Below are 20,679 nucleotides of genomic sequence, written 5' to 3'. Positions count from 1 at the left end.
GGTGTCCTCCCCATTTCCCCCGTGGCGCCATGTGCATCATTACCTGGCAGATAAGTCGCACTGTCCCCTGCTCAGTCGGAGTCTTCAACGGCATGCCCGCTCCGGCAGGTCCTCGAATGATGGGTGCTGCTGGTACACACGAGGCCTCATGCGGCGCCTCCTTTGCACCTCCTGCTCTTCGGCCTGTTTTGCTGCCGGCTCCCCACCCTCATGAGTTGTCTCTGTTCCTCTGGGGCGGGCTCCACTGCTGCAGCATCCTCCTCGAGCAGTCCCAGCTCGTGCAGCCTCAGTACATCCCCGTGGGCTGCGGCGACTAGAAGGAAGGCCAACATTCCTGGTTGAATTCCAAAGTCCATTGTCTGCAGGGGGTGCAAGTCAGGCATGTTAGCATGGTGCGCAACCCCGTGCCCGAACAGGTCCAATGGGCTACACGGTGGCCCCAATCTGCACTATAGCCCCTGCCCCCACACATCCCCCTCCCCCCACACATCCCCCTCCCCCTCCTCCCTCATCCCCACACTCCGCCGTTTCCCCTGCACTCTGCCCACCATATCCCTGGCCCCGTTAGTGCCCGGCACCATGGGGGCCTCTGTTGTGACGCTGCCCCTAATGCCAGGGGTCCCAGTGACTGGCGCTACCTATGCCAGCGTACACTCCACAGGCCCCATCCAGCACCCTCCTGCAGGGTGTACTGCAGCGTTGTCTTTGGGTAGTTGTCTGTGTTATGCTGTGTTCCTATTCTGCTAACAGTCAGTGCCCCTCCCCCTGCTGGATTAGTTTTAACTTCTCCCAAAAACACAAACAAACCTGTCAGCAAGGATGTTAGTCCCGCTCAGGTTCAGATATCCGTTGGGAAGATCCTGAGCGATATCCTTCCACAGAAACCTCCAGGTTCCTGGCCCTGAATTGAAAACAATATTGGGGCCCTGACAATCCGGGAAAAATCTAACCCCTTGATTCAGTTTATTTCACAGTTTTCTGCGCTGAACAACAACTTGCAATTATAAAATGCTTTTAATATTGATCCTGTCCCAAGGTGCTTCACTGAGGAGAAATGGAGCAAATACATGTTCTTTGTGAATGAGTTGGAAGGGGTGATCAAAAGCCTGGTTGAAGATGTCTACAGTAAATAGAAGGGGAGGGACAGAGAGTTGGAGGCATTTGGAGAGAGATACTAACAGAGCTCTGCTATAGGAGCTATTACAATGTTGAGGAGCAGTGTCACCAGGAAAGGTGATGGTCAGGAGGAGGGTGAAGAGCGGATCTAAAGGGAAGAAGAAGCATCTTGTGTAAGAGCTGTGCATCCATGAGTTACATTTGTGTATTTTTTATAAATGTTTTTATTCAAGATTTTTCCATAATTTTTTACAAAACACTACAATAGAAAATATAATGCAAAGAAGGCAAAACACTGTGCCACCAAAACAACTTAACCCCCTAACCACCTAAAATAGTTACATTTGTTACTCCTGTTAGAGTATTCGTGTATTAGATGCCATCCCCACTTTTAGAGCTAATTGGCCAGGACAATGAGAGCTGTTGGAACATTGGGCAACATGGGGCACAGTGGTTAACACTGCTGCCTCACAGCGCCAGGGACCCGGGTTCAATTCCGGCCTTGGGTGACTGTCCATGTGGAGTTTGCACTTTTTCCCCGTGTCTGCGTGGCTTTCCTCCGGGTGCTCCGGTTTCCTCCCACAGTCCAAAGATGTGCAGGTTAAGTGAATTGACCATGCTAAATTGCTCTTAGTGTCCAAAAAAGGGTTAGTTGGGGTTACTGGGTTACAGGGATAGGGTGGAGGTGTGGGCTTAGGTAGGATGCTCTTTCAAAGGGCCAGTGCAGACTCGATGGGCTGAATGGTTTCCTTCTGCACTGTAAATTCTATGATGAGGTTAGGTGGATTGTTCATGCTAAATTTCCCCTCAGTATCAAAATGGTTAGGTGGGGTTACTGGGTTACGCAGATAGGCTAGGGCCTGACCCTCGGTAGAGTGCTCTGTCAGAGGGTTGGTGCAGACTCGATGGGCTGAATGGCCTCCTTTTGCGTGTAGGGATTCTATGATTTGACTTTTGGGGCTCATTTCAATTCCACAACTGTACCTTCCAGTTGAGATCCCGTGAGAATCTTAGCTTTTCATGCACCCTACCCACACGCCCCTATTTTACAGAGATTACCAGGATGGCAATTCTAATTGGATGTATTCCTGGAAGTTTCATCATATCAACTTTGCCTTCCAACCAACCCATCCAGTCAAACAACCACCAAAGTTTTTATCATTGGGGACTGTAACTTCCGAGCTCCAGGACATAATATTTAGGAGGGGATAACCCCACAGATATTCTGGGGAACCCCTGCACTGCCCATCCTATCCAGAGGTATCCCGGTAAGGGTTGCACCTACATTGCCCTGGAAGTGCAAATACTATGCAGACCCACACTGACCACCCACAGACTCCTGCCACACCCCCAAACTCCTGATGGATTCTTCTACCACCTGAGTAATCACACAACCTACCCCCTCCACCTACTGCGCAAGGCTTCCCACATCCCCCACCGGATATCCACCATTTCCAAGTACCTCCACCCCTCACCAGGCCCAGTCCAATTTGACCACTTTCCAACACCCGTCCTCCCTACCGACTGCACAATGCCCACGTTCTACCCCCAAACTGGCCTGGCCAACACCTCCCACCCTGTGATGGCTGACAATCTCCTGACACCCTGATTGGCCAATTGCCTTCCCTTCCACCAAATGTGCAACAGCACCCCCACTCCCCGATTAGCCTACATACTCCCCCCAACCGCTCCCCCTTCCCCCCCCACTGCCCATTCCAAGGAGTCACTCACCCACACCTCCGGAATGCCCCACAATCCATCCCTCTCACTACAAATGCCTGTAACCCCCTTCCTTTGACTACCAAAAACCCCATCCCAGCCTTCGTTCCCCAACTTCCCAAACCCTCCACCCTCCCATCTCCCCGAACGGATGAAACAACCCAGATCCCTGAGTGTCCAAGCTCTCTACATGCCTTCACCCGCCCCCCCCACAACAACCAAAGACCTCTTGTCCCCCAGTGGCTCCCCCCCCCCCCTACCCCCCCCCCCCCCCCCCCCCCACCCACCAACACCATGCCACCACCAACCTACCTGACTGGAAGGAAACGCCCACTCTCCTGACTGGTCGAAACCACATCCCATCCCCTCCCTCCCCCCCCCCCCCCACCCAGCCTCTCAAGTGGCTGACCTGCCGCACCCCCATCCCCCGACTGACTAAACTGCCTCACCCTGATTAGCCAAACCCACCGTTCCAACTGACAAATCCCCTACCTCAAATTCTAACCACTGACCTGACAAACCTGCCTTCTGCCTTGCTTGACAGTGCCAGAACCTTTAAACTCACCTGATTTATGTCAGGCGGTACTGTGAAGACACATCTTCCTTCCATCAGATCTAGCAACGCTTGATCGAAGGTGTCAGGCAGCTTTCGCCTGGGCCTGAATCAGACTTTTGGGCAAGATGGGATTGAAAAAACTTCATGGTAAAGGAAAGAGCAGCAGAGTGGTAGTAATACTCTGATTGCCAATCCATGGAATTTCATTGATTGTCACGTGTACCAAGGTACAGTGTAACTTTGTTCTGCGGACAGTCCATACCGATCGTTACATGCATGAAAAAAATACCATAGGATACAAATACACAAAGTAAATACATAGACACAGGCATTGGATGAAGCATACAGAGTATAGTACTACTTAGAGAAGATGTGTGAAGAGATCAGATCAGTGCACAAAAAGGTCATTCAGGAGTCTGGTAACAGTGAGGAAGAAGCTGTTTTGAAATCCGTTAGTACTTTTTCTCAGACTTTTGTATCTCCTGCCCGATGGAAGAGAGAATAACCCGGGTGGGAGGGGTCTTTGATTATGCTGCCCATTTTCCCGAGGCAGCGTGATACGCCATCAATAATAGACGACGAGTGATGAACGTAACTGAGGCTTTAATACACTAAACAGCAAGCCTCCTGCCTCTGGACCCGAGCTGGGTCTGGAGGTGGAGACTTGCCACTTTGATACGGAAGCCCCAAGGGGAGGAGCCACAGGCGGAACCAGCCTTGACAAGCCCAGGCATGTACAACACAGCACAGTGAATATAATACAATAAACACAATAATGTGGTTTACCACATTCACCCCTTGTTTAAAAAAAAGTCAGGCGGGGGTGAAGTGGTGTTAAAGGTCAAGCCTGTTGGGGGCCTTGACCTTCCGCTGTGACCACCTCAGTTCCGGCTGTGTTGTTGGCACCGGCGTCGAGACCTGCACGTCCGGGAGCATGTTGTCATCTTCTTCACCCAGATGTTGAGTCGGCGAAGGGGGGGGGCGGTGTATGGGCGGGGGGGGGGGGGGGCGGGGGGGGGGTGATGCTTGTCCTCGGTGGGCCTGCGGGAGTCAGTTCGTGAGGGAGGTGGGCGGAGGTGGGGGGAGACGGTGTAGGGTGGGGTGTGGTGGTGGTGGTCTATGGGGAGCCTGCAGGAGCTAAATCCCGAAGGGAGACCGTGTCCTGCCGCCCGTACTGGTGTGTCACGTAGGCATATTGGGGGTTCGCGTGGAGCAGCAGGACCTTCTCGACGAGGGGGTCAGTTTTATGGCTCCTCGCATGTTTGCGGAGAAGAACGGGCCCTGGGACTGTCAGCCAGGACGAAAGGGAGACCCCGGAGGTGGACTTTCTGGGGAAGGCAAACATACGCTCATGAGGCGTCTCGTTAGTGGCCGTACATAGAAGTGACCGGATGGAGTGCAGCGCATCGGGGAGGACCTCCTTGCAACGGGAGACTGGGAGATTTTTCGACCGTAGGGCCAGGAGGACGGCCTTCCAGACCATCGCGTTCTCCCTCTCCACCTGTCCGTTTCCCCGGGAGTTAACGCTGGTCGTCCTGCTGGAGGCGATGCCTTTGCTGAGCAGGAACTGACGCAACTCATCGCTCATAAAGGAGGAGCCCTGATCACTGTGGATATAGGCGGGGAACCCGAACAGGGTGAAAAGGCTGTGCAGGGCCTTGATAACGGAAGCAGACTTCATGTCAGAGCAGGGGATGGCGAAGGGGAATCTGGAGTACTCATCAACGATGTTGAGGAAGTACACGTTACGGTTAGTGGAGGGGAGGGGCCCTTTGAAGTCCATGCTGAGGCGCTCAAAAGGGAGGGAGGCCTTTACCAGATATGCTCAGTCTGGCCGATAGAAGTGCGGTTTGCACTCCGCGCAGACCTGGCAGTCCCTGGTCACGGACCTGACCTCCTCGATGGAGTAGGGCAGATTGCGAGCCTTGATAAAGTGGAAAAAGCGGGTGACTCCCGGGTGACAGAGGTCGTTGTGGAGGGTGCGGAGTCGGTTTTCTTGTGCGCTGGCACATGAACCGCGGCAGAGGGCATCTGGGGGCTCATTGAGCTTCCCAGGTCGATACAAGATATCATAGCTGTAGGTGGAGAGCTCGATCCTCCACCTCAGAATCTTGTCGTTCTTGTTCGTGCCCCGCTGTGTGTTATTGAACATGAAGGCAACCAGCTGTTGGTCAGTGAGGAGAGTGAATTGCCTGCCGGCCAGGTAATGCCTCCAATGTCTCACAGCGTATACTATGGCTTGGGCCTCTTTTTCGATGGAGGAGTGTCGAATTTCAGAGGCATGGAGGGTACAGGGAGAAGAAAGCCACGGGCCTGCCCGCCTGGTTGAGTGTAGCGGCCAGAGCGAAGTCTGACGCATCGCCCTCCACTTGGAAAGGGATGGACTCATCCATAGCGTGCATCGCGGCTTTGGCGATGTCTGCTTTGATGCGATCGAAGGCCAGTCGGGCCTCAGTCGCCAGGGAAACATGTTGTACTTGATCAATGGGCGGGCCATGTCCACGTAGTTGGGGTCCCACTGGGCATAGTAGGAGAAGAACCCCAGGCATCTCTTCAGGGCCTTGGGGAAGTGGGGAAGGGGGAGTTCCAGGAGGGGGCGCATGCGGTCGGGGTGGGGCCCGAGGACTCCGTGTTCCACAACGTAGCCAGAATGGCCAGGCGGGTTGTGCAAAAGACGCATTTCTCTCTATTATAAGTGAGGTTCAGGAGTTTTGCGGTGTGGATGAAGCGCCGGAAGTTCTCGTCGTGGTCCTGCTGGTCACGGCCGCAGATGGTGATGTTGCCTAGGTACGGGAACGTGGCCCGCAGACTGTACTGGTCAACCATTCGGTCCATTTCCCTGTGGAAGACCGAGACCCCGTTGGTGACGCCAAAGGGAACCCTGTGGAAGTGATAGAGGCGGCCGTCTGCCTCGAAGGCAGTGTATTGGTGGTCCTCCGGGCGGATAGGGAGCTGGTGGTACGCAGACTTCAAGTCGACTGTAGAGAAGACTCGATACTGTACAATCTGATTGACCATGTCAGATATGCGGGGGAGGGGGTACGCATCGAGCTGTGTGTACCGGTTGATGGTCTGGCTCTAATCGATGCCCATCCAGTGCTTCTCCCCAGTCTTGACGACCACCACTTGGGCTCTCCAGGGGCTGTTACTAGCCTCAATAATCCCCACTCGCAGGAGTCACTGGACCTCCGACCTGATGAAGGCCCTGTCCTGGGCACGGTAGCGTCTGCTTCTGGTAGCGACGGGCATACAGTCCGGGGTGAGGTTTGCGAAGAGGGAGGGTGGGGTGACCTTAGGGGTCGCAAAGCTACAGACGGTGAGGGGGGGGCAGGGGTCTGTTGAACTTTAGGGGAAGGCTCTGGAGGCGGCACTGGAAATCGAGCCCCAGTAATAGGGGAGGACGCAGAGCCTAAAGTTGGTGGACTCTACGCCTTGCACAGTGAGGGTCACGACACAGTACCCCCAGAACATGCGTGGGATCCAGAAGCCATGGAGATTACCTGGGTCACGGGTAGGATGGGGAGGGAGCAGCGCCTTACCATATCTGGGTGTATGAAGCTGTCCGTGCTCCTGGAGTCGAAAAGGCAGGCCGTCTCGAGCCCGTTGATCCGGACGGTCATTGTAGACTTTGTGAGGTGGTGCGGCCAGGACTGGTCCAGTGTGACGGAGGTGAGTGTCGGAAGACGGTTGGCGGACCGGTCGGCGGTAGCGGCGGCCAGCGCACGGTCGGGCGAGCTGGGTTCCCGGGAGGCAGCGGAGGGGTCCCAAGATGGCGGCCCCCATGAGTCGCACGTGGCGGGCGAGGTGCTAGATGGAGTCCAAGATGGCGGCCCCCATGGGTCTCATGTGGCGGGCGAGGTGCAAGATGGCGCCTAAGATGGCAGCCCCCATGGGTAGCACGTGTCAGCTGAGATTAAAGATGGCGGCGCCCACGGGTCGCACCTGGCGGTGGCACGGCAGCTGGGGGTGGCCCCGACCGGCAGCAGGCAGTGCTGCTGGGCCAAGAAGATTTAGGGGGGGTTGGGCCTGGCAGGCTTTTGCGAAGTGGCCCTTCTTCCCACAGCCATTACAAGTAGCGTTCCGTACCGGACAGCGTTGTCGGGGGTGAGTACCCTGGCAGCAGAAGTAGCACTTCATGCCTCCGGCGTTGGTGGGCCGCTGCGCGGTGCAGGCTTGCATTGCGCCCCGGTTGGTTGATGGCTGCGCCCACGAGGCCCACGAGGGTGCCGCGCGGTTGGAAGTGTAGGCCCCCATGTTCTGGGAGGCCACCTCCAGTGAGTTGGAGAGCTGGACTGTCTCTGGGAGGCCGAGTGTCCCCCCTGCTAATAAATGCTGGCGGATATAGTTCGAGTGCATGCCCGCGACATAGGCGTCCCTGATCAGCAGCTCCGCGTGCTGGGTAGCCGATATCGCCCGGCAGTCACAGTTTCGACAGAGGATGCGCAAGGTGGGTGCACAGGAATTCTGCGAGTGATTCCCCAGGGCATTGGCGTCTTGTGGCGAGGAGGTGCCTAGCATATACCTGGTTGACGGATTTCACATAATGTCCTTTTCGCAGCGTTATCGCCTCCGCGTACGAGGGGGCGTCCCTGATGAGGTTAAAAACTCTTGGGCTCACCCGTGCGTGGAGATCCTGCTTCTTCTGGAGGTCCGTGAAGTCTTCGTTAAAAGATGCGAGGTACGCCTCGAAGCAGCTTAGCCAGTGTTCAAAAGTCTCTGTAGTGTCAGCTGCTTGTGGGTCCAGTTGCAAGCGATCAGGCTTGAGTGAGGAGTTCATCTTGAGTGAAGAGTCCATCTTTAGAAGTTTAGTGTATTAAATTGATACACCATCAATAATAGACGACGAGTGATAAACATAACTGGGACTCAAGCCTCCTGCCTCTGGACCCTAGCTGGGTCCGGAGGTGGAGACTTGCCACTTTTATACAGAAGCCTCGGGGGGAGGAGCCACAGGTGGAGCCAGCCTGGACAAGCCCAGGCATGTACAACACAGCACAGTGAATATAATACAATAAACACAATAACGTGGTTTACCACACAGCGGGAAGTGCAGAGTGAATGGATGGGATGCAATTTTGCGTGATGGACTGGGCTGCGTTCACAGCTCTCTGTAGTATTCGCACTCACATCTCTGATCGTCCAAGGTGTGGGCTGAACCTCCTGTCCTGGAGACTTCACTGATTCTCCACTTATTGTTACCATGCTGTGTGAAAACTGACTGCTACGTTTTCTAGATTAAGGAAAAAACAGCAGCTGGAGTTCATTAACTGGAGAGCAGAGCCTTGAGGTCAAGAAAGACACTATCAGGAACTCCTGCAATATTTATTTTAAGCATGTTAAAAATCCTTACAAAGAAAATAAACCTAAGGCACATATCAGCTTGATGGGTCTTAATGTCTTAATTCTAGCGTGTTTCCCTCCACTGGCACATTTATTGCTGAATATTGACAGTTTTTGCTTGTGGACCCTGTCCATTGAGGTGACATTGATTTTTCCGAACACCTGATTGCAAGGTGCCGATCTCAGGTATAAAGCTTACCTTAACATCTTACCTGACATTCCAGCCTGTGTTATTCGTAGCAATCTGTGGAACATTGTCACATCACCTGACCCGACACCGTTTTGAGTTACTCAAATAAAATTAAACTGCTAAGAACTAAGTAACTGTATCTACTGAGCGGAACATGACAGGAAAAATGCAGCTCATGCAAATTATTTATTATGTTTTTAAAATCTGATTGCAGGGTCAAACGTGGACGCACTGAATCAGTACAGTTTTTATAAACCTGGAGCAGTCGAAGAAACCAATATGGTGGCCAGTAAAGGGGAGGAAGTTTAACCCAGTCCTGACCACAGATCAGTGGCAATGCAGAAATGGACGAGGAATCGATTATCTCAAGTTGATCTCACAGAGTAACATTATTATGAAATCATAACATACTTAGCGATGGAATCAATGGGGCGGCAAGGTAACACAATGGTAGATCCAGGAAGGATGTTCCTGATGGTGGGTGTGTCCAGAACTTAAAAAAAAAAAAATAATTTTAGAGTATCCCATTCATTTTTTTTCCGATTCAGGGGCAAGTTAGCGTGGCCAATCCACCTACTCTGCACATCTTTGGGTTGTGGGGGCGAAACCCACGCAAACATGGGGAGAATGAGCAAACTCCACACTGACAGTGACCCAGAGCCGGGATCGAACCTGGGACCTCGGCGCCGTGAGGCAGCAGGGCTAACCCACTGCGCCACCCTGCTGCCCTGGGTTTGTCCAGAACTAAGGGTCACAGTCTGAGGGTACGCGGTAGACAATTTAGGACAGAGTTGAGGAGAAATTTCTTCAGCCAGAGAGTTTTCGGCCTTTCGAATTCGTTACCACAGGAAGTAGTTGAGGCCAAAACAGTGTATGTTTTCAAGAAGCAGTTAGATATATCACTCAGGGTGAACGATTTCAAAGGATATAGGGGGAAAGTGGGATTGGGCTATTTAGTTGGATGATCAGCCATGATCATAATGAATGGCGAAGCAGGCTCGAAGGGCGAAATGGCCTCCTCCTGCTCCTATTTTCTATGTTTTTATGGTTAGCAGTGCTGCCTCATAGAGCCAAGGACATGGGTTTGATTTCCACCTTGGGTGACTGTCTGTGTGGAGTTTGCACATTCCCCCTGTGTCTGCGTGCGTTTCCTTTGAGTGCTCCGGTTTCCTCCCATAGGTCAAAGATGTGCAGGTTAGGTTGATTGGCCACGGTAAATTGCCCCTTAGTGTGAAAGGTTAGGAGGACTCCTTTGGAGGGTTGCTGCAGACTTGATGGGCTGAAAGGCCTCCTTTTGCACAGTAGGGATTCTATGAAAACACTCGGGGACCATTGTCAAATATTCAGATCAACAGGATGCTGCACCACTTCATGTTTCTTACATTTTCTCACTTTCATTTGGAACCACCAGTGTATTTGTGTGGAACGCAAAACCTTGTATCACAGATGGGTGAAAAGTGTGTTATGGAGTTAATTTTGGAGAACTGGAATAAGCAATGATTAAAATATTAGTCTGGCTGAAATGATAAGGATGAGGGAATATTGGACAAATCTTCCGGTCTCCGGTTAATTGGAGACCAGGGTCTTGATTCTCCGTCTGTTGATGGTAGCGGGATTCTCCGTCCCGCTGCAGTGAATGGGAGATTGGCTGAGCCCAAAATTCTCCATCCTCGCTATCAGCGCTGGTGGAGCGGACTCGCAATGGAGAATCCCGGCCCAGATGTACCCCTCAAAATACGCTAGGCGCTAGAGGAATCCATGGAAGTCCCAACGCAATGACTCCATGGGAATTGGCCATGAAATGTGAACTTCAAATGGGCAATTCTGCTGCTTCCTGGGACCCACTGAGAAAACCTCCAACTCTGAGTTAGAGTCAGGGACTTCGGACAATCTGACTTACTAAACTGGATAATTATCCAGGAAATATTAGATTAAAATCTAGTCGAATACCTGGGGAACTATACAACTGACCCTCCAATCGCTCACACTGACCACCATGACTATCCCCTTGATTCCCATCTCCACTCCGCTCCCTCGCTCCCACCAACCCCCTCTCTAAACTCCACGAGCACCAGGCTCCCCCATCCCATCCTAAGCTAACTATCCCCACTGATCCGACCTGACCTTGCCTTACTCACCTGAACCCCTTACCCACCTTTTCCTTTCTTTACCCAACCTCTTCACCTATTTATCTGAGACTTCCTACCACTTCACCTACCTAATTGCCTTGCACATTTAACTTCTGTCCACAGAGTTGGGAAGAACATTTGGGGCATTTAAACAATTTACTTAATGGAATATGGCAACTAGAGCCTTAGGATCCCTACAGTGCAGAAGGCATATATAGTCTGCACCAATCCTCTGAAAGAGCACGTGACCTAGGCCCGCTCCCCCAACACTATCCCCACAACCCCACCTAACCTGCACCCCTTTGCACACTAAGGGGCAATTTTAGCATGGCCATTCCATCTAACCTGCACATCCTTGGCCATCTGGGAGGAAACTGGAGCACCTGAAGGAAACCCACGCAGATACTTGGAGAATATGCAAACTCCACACAGTCACCTGATGCAAGCATTGAACCTGCGTCCTTGGCGCTGTGAGGCAGCAATGCTAACTGTACCGCAAAAAAAGGGTGCGTGGTTTCTGAGCAGATTCACTGTGTTGCTCCCTTCGAGATTTCTTGCACTGATTGAGTTCTCCGTGATCTTACATTAGAAAGTTGCCCAGAAAAATCAGAGGAAGATCTTTTGGTTTTATCAGATTCAGGAATAGGGGGTGCAATCCTGAAGGGAAGATTTGGCCATTATACTTGTGGATGATGACATGTAGCTGACAATTTTGGTTTGGAAGAAATATTGTAATTTTTCTGTAAATTTGGGTGAAAGTTTAGAGATTATTTTACAAATGGTGCAGATTATAAACTAGTACTAATGGTATATTTTTTGAACATATATCATGCTCGTGAAAGAGAATTGGACTGATGTCTGCAGCAATAGTTTAATTGTGAATTGTGAAAGCTGGCATTCATGATGTTCAGGTCAGTTATGCAATACTTTCTTTATTGAATTGTTTTCCTGAAATGATTATTTTTCTGGTCGATCACAGGATTACAATTATTCTCCTTGTGAGGAAACATAGTTATTAAATCTACAGTTGGATTGATATGTCTGAGAAAAAGGCAGTCATGGAGGATTATATTTTCCCTGATTTAGATGGAAGTGATTTATGGAATTAATTTAAACCTTTTTGTTTATGAGATATCTATCTTCTGTTATTAAAGTGGTTTCTCAAACATGCAACTGTCATTGGTGATAATTATCTGGACACAATCCCATTCACCAACAGTCGCACATCTTTCCGTCCCATGTTACTGACCATCACACATTTCTCTTCGCCAAAATGTTGAAATAAAATAAAAAGCCTCAAAAAACGAACATTCCAAGTTGATAAATCAAACTATCCAAATTTCATGCAAAATCCATTCCAGAATACCACTGCAGGAGTTCCTCAGGGTATTTCCCAAGACTCAACCTTCTTCATCAATGTCCTTTTCCCCATCATAAGGTCAGAAGTTTGCTGATGATTGTAGTGCTTAGTACCACTCACAACTCCTCAGAAGAAGCACAAGCCCATATGCAGCAAGACGTGGACAACATTCAGGATTCGGGTGACAATAATAATAATCTTTATTTAGTGTCACAAGTAGGCTTCCAAAGAACAATAAAGAACAAAGAAATGTACAGCACAGGAACAGGCCCTTCGGCCCTCCAAGCCCGTGACGACCATGCTGCCCGACTAAACTACAATCTTCTACACTTCCTGGGTCCGTATCCCTCTATTCCCACCCTATTCATGTATTTGTCAAGATGCCCCTTAAATGTCACTATCGTCCCTGCTTCCACCACCTCCTCCGGTAGCGAGTTCCAGGCACCCACTACCCTCTGTGTAAAAAACTCTAAACCTTGCCCCTCTCACCTTAAACCTATGCCCCCTAGTAATTGTCCCCTCTACCCCGGGTAAAAGCCTCTGACTATCCACTCTGTCTATGCCCCTCATTTACACTGCAGTGAAGTTACTATGAAAATCCCCTTAGTCCATGCCATAGAAGTGCCAGGCATGACCACCTTGAATAACAGAGAATATAATCAACCCTCTTGACATTTAACAGCACTGCTATCGCTGAATCTCCCAGCATCATCATCCTGGCAGCTAGCATTTTCCAGAAATTTAACTGTGCTATGTTATTCTCGAATTCTGAATAACGATTGTAGACTTACAGTTAACACAAACACTTTATTCAAAGGTTCGTTCTGCTTCCAGAGCTCAACTAGATGTAAAACAGTCAAAAGGTATCACCAGTGAAACTAAGGTAAACTGCCTATGCTAAGCTATCCCTGTGTGCTGCTGCTCACTAGCTCTGTGCTTCTAAAAGAGGCGGATCCTACCTTGGGCTCCACCCTTTATACCCGTCTCTGATGCTCCCTCTAGTGATGCTGTGGCTGAAGTCCCTGGTGTATGTGCAGATGTATGTACAAATGTACAGATCACTACATCCCCCCACTTTTGACTTGATATGTTTTCAGACTGGCCTCACGAAAACTGTACATAACATGTGGTGAGAATAAGCAAAGCTGCACATTGCGAAAATGATAAAGTAATACAGAAACAATTAACAGTGTTATGAGTCCATCGTGAGAAATGTTCATATTTGTCTTGTGGGTGTGTTTAAGTGCCGTTACAAATCTAGCCGGTCGGGTGCCTTACGGCTTCTCCTGGAGCGTCTTAATGGTGGTGGTGGAGATGGCGGTTTGATGTCCTCAAAGGTACTGTCTGGCGTTGTGTGCTGAGGAACATCCTGTGGACTAATGGACTTAGTCAAGTCCAGTGTGGGAAACACCGATGTTGTAAGCCGAAGCAATAACAGATCCCGGTGGTTACGGCGAAAGAGTACTCCCGCCGACGACTTGACAATGTAGGACCACGGTGCCTCCTGCCTGATCACCGTGGCTGGCTCAGACCGTCCGCCTCCTGGGTCCCTGATCCTGACGATGTCGCCCATGTTCAGTGGCTTGAGTGGGATCACATGTTGATCGTAGTATTATTTTTGTTTGGACCGTAGTACCCGCATTTTGTCGAGTACCAGAGCGTTATCGGGGTCTCGGAACTGAGTCGCCGGGAGGGTTGTCCGGATGTCCCTGCCGAAGAGCATCTGCGCTGGCGACAGTCCTGAGCTCAATGGGGTTGCTTGGTCGGACAACAGCGCTAGGTTGATGTCCGAGCGTGAATCTGTTGCCTTGCTAATAAGTTGTTTAACAATGTGGACACCCTTTTCCACTTTCCCATTTGACTGTGGGTAGCGCGGACTGGACGTTACATGCCGAAAGCTGTAGCAGTCTGAGAACTCTTCCCATTCCCAGCTCGCGAAGCAGGGACCATTATCTGACATCACCACACGCGGGATTCTATGTCGCGCGAATGTCTCCTGGCAAGCCTTGATGACAGATGACGATCTGAGATCATGGAGTTTCAGTACCTCCGGATAGTTTGAGTAATAGTCCATGATCAAGATGTAATCACGCCCTGTGGCATGAAATAGGTCAATGCCCACTTTGTCCACGTCGCCATTGTGAGTTTGTGTTGCTGCAGCGATTCTTTACACTGTGCGGGTTGATATCTTTGACAGGTGTCACATGTCATGTCCGTTATGTCGTGATTCATGCCGGGCCAGTCCACAGCCTGTCGTGCTCGCCATTTGCATTTCTCAATTCCAAGGTGGCCTTCGTGAATCTAACGTAGCATCTCGGCGCGGAGTGTGGCCGGAATCACAATCTGCGCATTGCATAGCAGCAGGCCGTCAACTTCAATCAGGTCTGACTTGACATTCTGAAATTGTGGACATTGTCCCCTCATCCAACCGTGCTGGAGTAGGTGCAGCACCCTCCGTAAGGGGCGGATGGTGCGTTGTCAGTGCCAATGGATCGGGACAGTGCGTCGGCAATGGCAAGGTCTCTTCCCGGAGTGTATACTAGGGTGAAATCATACCTTCGCAGCTTCATCATGATGCGCTGCAGACGAGGTGTCATGTCATTTAGATCCTTGTCTATGATATGGACCAACGGTCTGTGGTCGGTTTCCACTATGAACGTGGGCAGGCCGTACACATAGTCATGGAACTTCAGAATCCCAGTGAGGAGTCCAAGACATTCTTTTTCGATTTGTGCATATCTGCACTCAGTTGCGGTCATGGCCCTGGATGCGTATGCCACCGGGACCCAGTCAGACTGGTCGGCCTGTTGGAGGAGAACGGCGCCAATCCCGTCCTGGCTGGCGTCAGTGGAGATCTTGGTGGGTCTGGTTGCATCAAGGAAAGCAAGGGTCGGTGCCCTCGTTAGTTGCTGTTTGAGATCCACCCAATCATTTTGATGACGTTGTGTCCACTCAAACGCATTGGCTTTCGTAGGAGATTGCGTAAAGCTACCGTCCGTGCGGACAGGTTTGGGATGAACCTGCTGAGGAAGTTGACGTAGCACCGCCTTCTTGTCGTGTGACGTCTTCATGGTCCATATTGCAGCGATTTTCGCCTCAGCAGGGCTGACACCCTGAAATGATATGGTGTCACCCAAAAAGGTTACAGACTCCTTCGCAAACGTGCATTTTGCTTGGTTCAGTTTCAAACCGTATTTATGAATCCTCTGAAACACCTTCTTCAGACGACAGTGGTGTTCTTCTTCAGTGGTGGGCCATACGATGATGTCATCCACATAGACTCTGACACCCTCGATGCCCTTGGTCATTTGCTCCATTATCCTGTGGAAGATCTCTGATGCAGAGATAATGCCAAAGGGCATGCGATTGAAGCAGAAACATCCGAATGGCGTGTTGAACGTACACAGTAATCTGCTCGAGTCCTCGAGCTGTATCTGCCAAAATTCCTGCGAGACATTGAGTTTGGTGAAGGTACGAGCATTCGCCATCTCAGATGTGATCTCTTCACGCTTGGGGATGGGGTAGTGTTCCCGGCGAATGTTCTGGTTCAAGTCCTTCGGGTCTATGCATATGCGAAGATCTCCAGAAGGCTTCTTAGCACAGATAATGGAGCTAACCCTGTCAGTCGGCTGTGTGACTCGCGATATTACACCTTGTGACTGCAGTCTGTTGAGTTCTGCTTTCAAGTGCTCTCGCAGTGGAGCTGGAACCCTCCTGGGCGGCTGAATGAAGGGTTTGGCGTCTGTCTTCAGCATGGTTTTGTATTGGCTGGGTAGGGTGCCCATTCCTTTGAATACGTCGGGGTATTCTTGTAGCATGCTGTGGATTTTAGCTTCCAGGCTTGATGGATCCTGGGTGTGCATGTAAATGTGTTGCACCAACCGCAAGTCTTTGCAGGCCTGAGCGCCTAACAGTGATGATTTATTGTCGTCTACAATCTTGAATCGTAGCTGCTTGCGTATCGTCTTGTTGTCCACCCGGAGATGGCACGATCCCTTTGAGGCGATCTGACTGCCGTTGTAGTCCTTCAGCCGACATGCAGTGACCTTTCATGGTCTCCTGGAATCGAATGGAGATCCTTATTGGTGTGGAGGTTAGCTGAGGCCCCAGTGTCAAGCTTGAAGATTAATGGAAAGTCATTGACTTGCACAGTCGCAGTCCACTCACTGCTGGAATCAATGCTGTTGACTGGGTGAGGCATGGTGATTGGTACGTCATGTTCCTCAATTGTCTCGATCGTGTCCACGACAACGACAAACGAGTTGTCGCAAGCGAGATTGGCCTCATCCGAGGAATACTCATCATTGTTTTTTTTGTGCTCCGTCGAGTCTATGTTTTTTACGTTGAAGTTCATGTGTTTCTGTCTTGTTGTCTTCATTTGTAGTGCAGCTCTGCACTGTGAGACAAAGTGATTGTATTTGCCACACTATAAACATTGTTTTCCAGAAGCTGGACATTGCCCTTTTAAGTGGACGTGTCCGCAGCGGGGACACGTCATGACGCTGTCCCTCCACGCTCGCGCATGCGCAGTAGGCCTTTCTCCCATGTCAAATCTTCGGGAGAACTGCGCATGCGTGTGGCCTGCATCCAGGTTTGCGCGCGCGGGATTGCCGATAGAGGAGCGCCTTCTGGACGCCTGGGCCACCATTTTGACGGGATTGACCCCGTGGTGAAGGCCTTGGTTCCGGTAAGTAAACTCCTCATATTCTTCTTTACGTTTTTCATAAGTAGAGCATCTTTGCATGGCTGTTTCTCGGGTTAGGTCTTTTCGTTTTAATAAGGATTTTCTAAGTTCCTCATCTGATATGCCATTGACTATCTGGTCTCTGATGAGGGAGTCACGCAGGTTTTCAAAGTTGCAGGATTGAGCTTGTAATTTTAAATCAGTTACAAAACTGCTGAAAGATTCTCCCGGTTTTTGCAAACGCCTGGAGAACTTGAATCTTTCAAATATCTCATTGACTTCAGATTGACAGTGGGTTTCAAATTTTTTGATGATTATTTCCAGCTTGCCCTTGTCCTCCCCTTCCAGGTAGGTAAAGGAATTATATATTTCTAATGCCTGCAGACCTGCCAGGGATAAGAGCAAGGCTATCTTCCTGGCATCAGATGCTGAGGTTAGATCCTTAGCTTCTAGATATATTTTGAACTGTTGTATGAAAAGTTTCCAATTGGAATGCATATTACCAGTGGTCTTGAGCAGGCGTGGAGGTTGGATTGGGTCCATCGTGCCGATTGGTATCTGAAGGGTCCGAATGCTGCGAGGCCTTCCTTGGTCGAATGTCTGGTTTAAGTTCTCTTCTCTTGCTGGTGTCTAGCTGGCTTGCTGAAACCACTCCTGGTACTATATGTTATTCTCTAATTCTGAATAACGACTGTAGACTTACAGTTAACACAAACACTTTATTCAAAAGGTTTGTTCTGCTTCCAGAGCTCAACTAGATGCAAAACAGTCAAAAGGTATCACCAGTGAAACTAAGGTAAACTGCTTATGCTAAGCTATCCCTGTGTGCTGTTGCTCACTAGCTCTGTGCTTCTAAAAGAGGCGGATCCTGCCTTGGGCTCGACCCTTTATACCCGTCTCTGATGCTCCCTCTAGTGATGCTGTGGCTGTCACATCTGTGCTGCAGTCACTGGTGTATGTGCAGATGTATGTATAGCTGTACAGATCACTACATGGGCCAGCCATTTAAATACTGTGGCTACAAGAGCAGGTCAGAGACAGGAAATCGTGAATTAGTAACTCACCTCATGACTCCCCAAAGTCTGCCCAACATATACATGGGACAAGTCAGGACTATGTGGAATATTCTCCATTTTCCTGGATGAGTTTGGTTCCAAAAGCACTGAGGAAGCTTGACACAATCCAGGATAAAGCAGACTGCTTGATCAGCACATCATCCACCACCTTAGGCATTCATGCCCTCCACCACCAAGGCACAGTGGCTGATGTGTGTACCATGTGCAAGATGTACTGCAGCAACATACTATGTGTCCTTCAACAGTATCTTCCAAATCCATGAGCTCTACTTACCTAGAAGGACAATGGCAACAGACACAAGGGACTACTTGCGCCTGCAAGTTTGCCTCCAAAACCACACACCATCCTGACTTAAAACAAAATTGCTTTGTCTTAACTGTTGCTTGGTAAAAATAACTTCCTAACAGCACTATCATACTCTGCCCGACACCAGATAGACTGTCATGGTTCATGAAGGTGACTCACCACTTCCTTCTCAAAGTAATTTGGGATGAGTAACAAATGTTGGCCTTGCCAGCAATATTCACATCCCCGAATGAAGAACATATAGAAATGTGTGAAGATAGATTGCAGTCCTGCTGTCACACCCTACATCCTTTTGCACACCAATATCAGCAGCAATGATGACAGCTTTCTGAGCTTTCACACTAACAAGCTGAGCTTGATAGAAGACTGAGCTTCCAATGTAACAGTCAGATGTTAGATACATTCGGCTTGTCCAGCAATGGAGCTGAGATATTAGTCATCAAATTTTGCTTCCTGGTTGGACTTCTGTCATGTGAGAGTGCCTTTAAGAAATGGATGTTTACGCAATGTACATTTAAGAAAGTGCAGTGATGTCAGAGTGTGGGTGGAGCTAGGCTTTAGATCAGCCATTTTGCAGTTTGGAGGAAAAGAGCTTGGGTGTGTGTCTGTGTTTTGCAGTGAGCTGAATTTGCTGTGATTTCTGCCATGAAAGACTATCACTGGATCATTTGGGTGATTTAAACTCATAATAGTAAAGCCTTTAATCTGACGTGATTCTGTTTAAAGGTGTTAAGTCTCTTGGAAGTTTGAAGGAACATTTTGAGGAATTATTTACTGTTGTAATATTTTCAGAGTTATCTTTGAAGTAAGGGGTGTTAAGAGATCCAATGTTTATTTAAGATGTTAAGTTGAGTTCATGGAATAAACATTGTTTTGTGTTTAAAAACCCACCTGTCCATAATTGTAATCCCACACCTAGGGAACAAGCCATGTGCTAGGAAAAGCAACAAATACATTAAAGGGGGAGGTTGGTTGAACTCCATGATACATTTTGGGGTTCTGAAAACGCCTCGCCCATAACAATTGGGGGCTCATCTGGGATTAAAGTCTATCTATTGGATTGGCTTTTGTGAACTTAAAGACAGTGAAGGATTGTTGCTTTTCCGGTGTGGTATTTTAGTTTAAATGGGGAGTGTATTGTGGACAATGGCTCTTTCAGAGGCTCAGACATTTTTGGGGGTGTAGACTGTCACACACAGTACTTTACGGACAGAGACAAAAAGCAGACTGTTGGGTCTGGCAAAAACATTGCAGTTAACATTACCTGACAAAATGCGAAAAGATGAGGTAATTATGGTGGTGGTTAAGCATTTAAAGTTGCCTGAGATAGAGTTTGACTCATGGGAAATGGCAAAAATTCAGTTGCAAATTAAACAAATGGAACATGAGAAAGAATTAAAGCGGCTTGAATACAAAAGAGAGAGAGCGGAAAAAGAAAGAGATAGAGAGGAAAAAGAAAAGGAAAGAGAAGAAAGAAACAAAGAAAGAGATAGGAAAGGGAAAAAGAGAGAGAGTTTGAATTTCAGAAAATGGCTCTGAAACATGAAAATCAGTTAAAATTGGCAGACACAAAGGGACACGTACAGTTGGAGGAGATGGATGAGGATAATGAGACAGAGCGTCATAGTCGAAGACGTGGTGGGGATCTATTTAAATATGTCCAAGCATTGCCAAAGTTTGACGAGAAGGAGGTAGAAGCTTTTTTCATTTCATTTGAGTAGGTAGCTAAACAAATGCAATGGCCACAGGACATGTGGGTATTACTTATTCAAACAAAGCTGGTAGGTAGTGCTAGTGAAGTGTTTGCATCACTACTGGGGGAGGTATCTGGAATGTATGAGGAGGTGAAGAAATCCATCTTAAGTGCATATGAGCTCGTGCCTGAAGCTTACAGACAAAGCTTTAGAAATTTAAGGAAAGACTTTGGTCAAACCTACATGGAGTTTGAAAGGCTCAAACAGAGTAATTTTGATAGGTGGATAAGGGCTTTGAAAATAGACCAAACGTATGAAGCTCTCAGAGAAATTATACTTTTGGAGGAGTTTAAAAATTCAATCCCTGATGTAGTGAGAACTCATGTGGAAGAGCAGAGGGTTAAAACTGCGAGATTAGGAGCGGAAATGGCAGATGATTATGAATTAGTTCATAAATCAAAGATTGGTTTCCGACATCAGTTTCAGCCGGTGAGGGATAGAAACTGGG

The 20,679-nt window shown here is 49.2% G+C and overlaps 1 protein-coding gene across 2 annotated transcripts in view; it reads left to right on the top strand.

Annotated features, from left to right (window-relative positions):
* Positions 1 to 12,353, top strand: part of LOC140427052 (organic cation/carnitine transporter 2-like) — a 214,434-nt gene extending 202,081 nt beyond the window's left edge. Inside the window, exon 9 of one of the 2 annotated variants that reach the window (XM_072512503.1) lies at positions 9,136 to 12,353. In XM_072512503.1, coding sequence (XP_072368604.1) covers positions 9,136 to 9,175 — 40 coding nt within the window. In that variant the 3' untranslated portion in view covers positions 9,176 to 12,353. The remainder of the gene's footprint in view (positions 1 to 9,135) is intronic. The other variant, XM_072512502.1, reaches the window with a different exon arrangement.
* Positions 12,354 to 20,679: the final 8,326 nt, after the last annotated feature.

This window comes from Scyliorhinus torazame, chromosome 7, assembly GCF_047496885.1.
Source record: "Scyliorhinus torazame isolate Kashiwa2021f chromosome 7, sScyTor2.1, whole genome shotgun sequence".
NCBI classification, from domain to species: Eukaryota; Metazoa; Chordata; class Chondrichthyes; order Carcharhiniformes; family Scyliorhinidae; genus Scyliorhinus; species Scyliorhinus torazame.
Note: the sequence above shows the minus strand (reverse complement) of the source record. Positions and strands in the feature narration are given on the sequence as shown.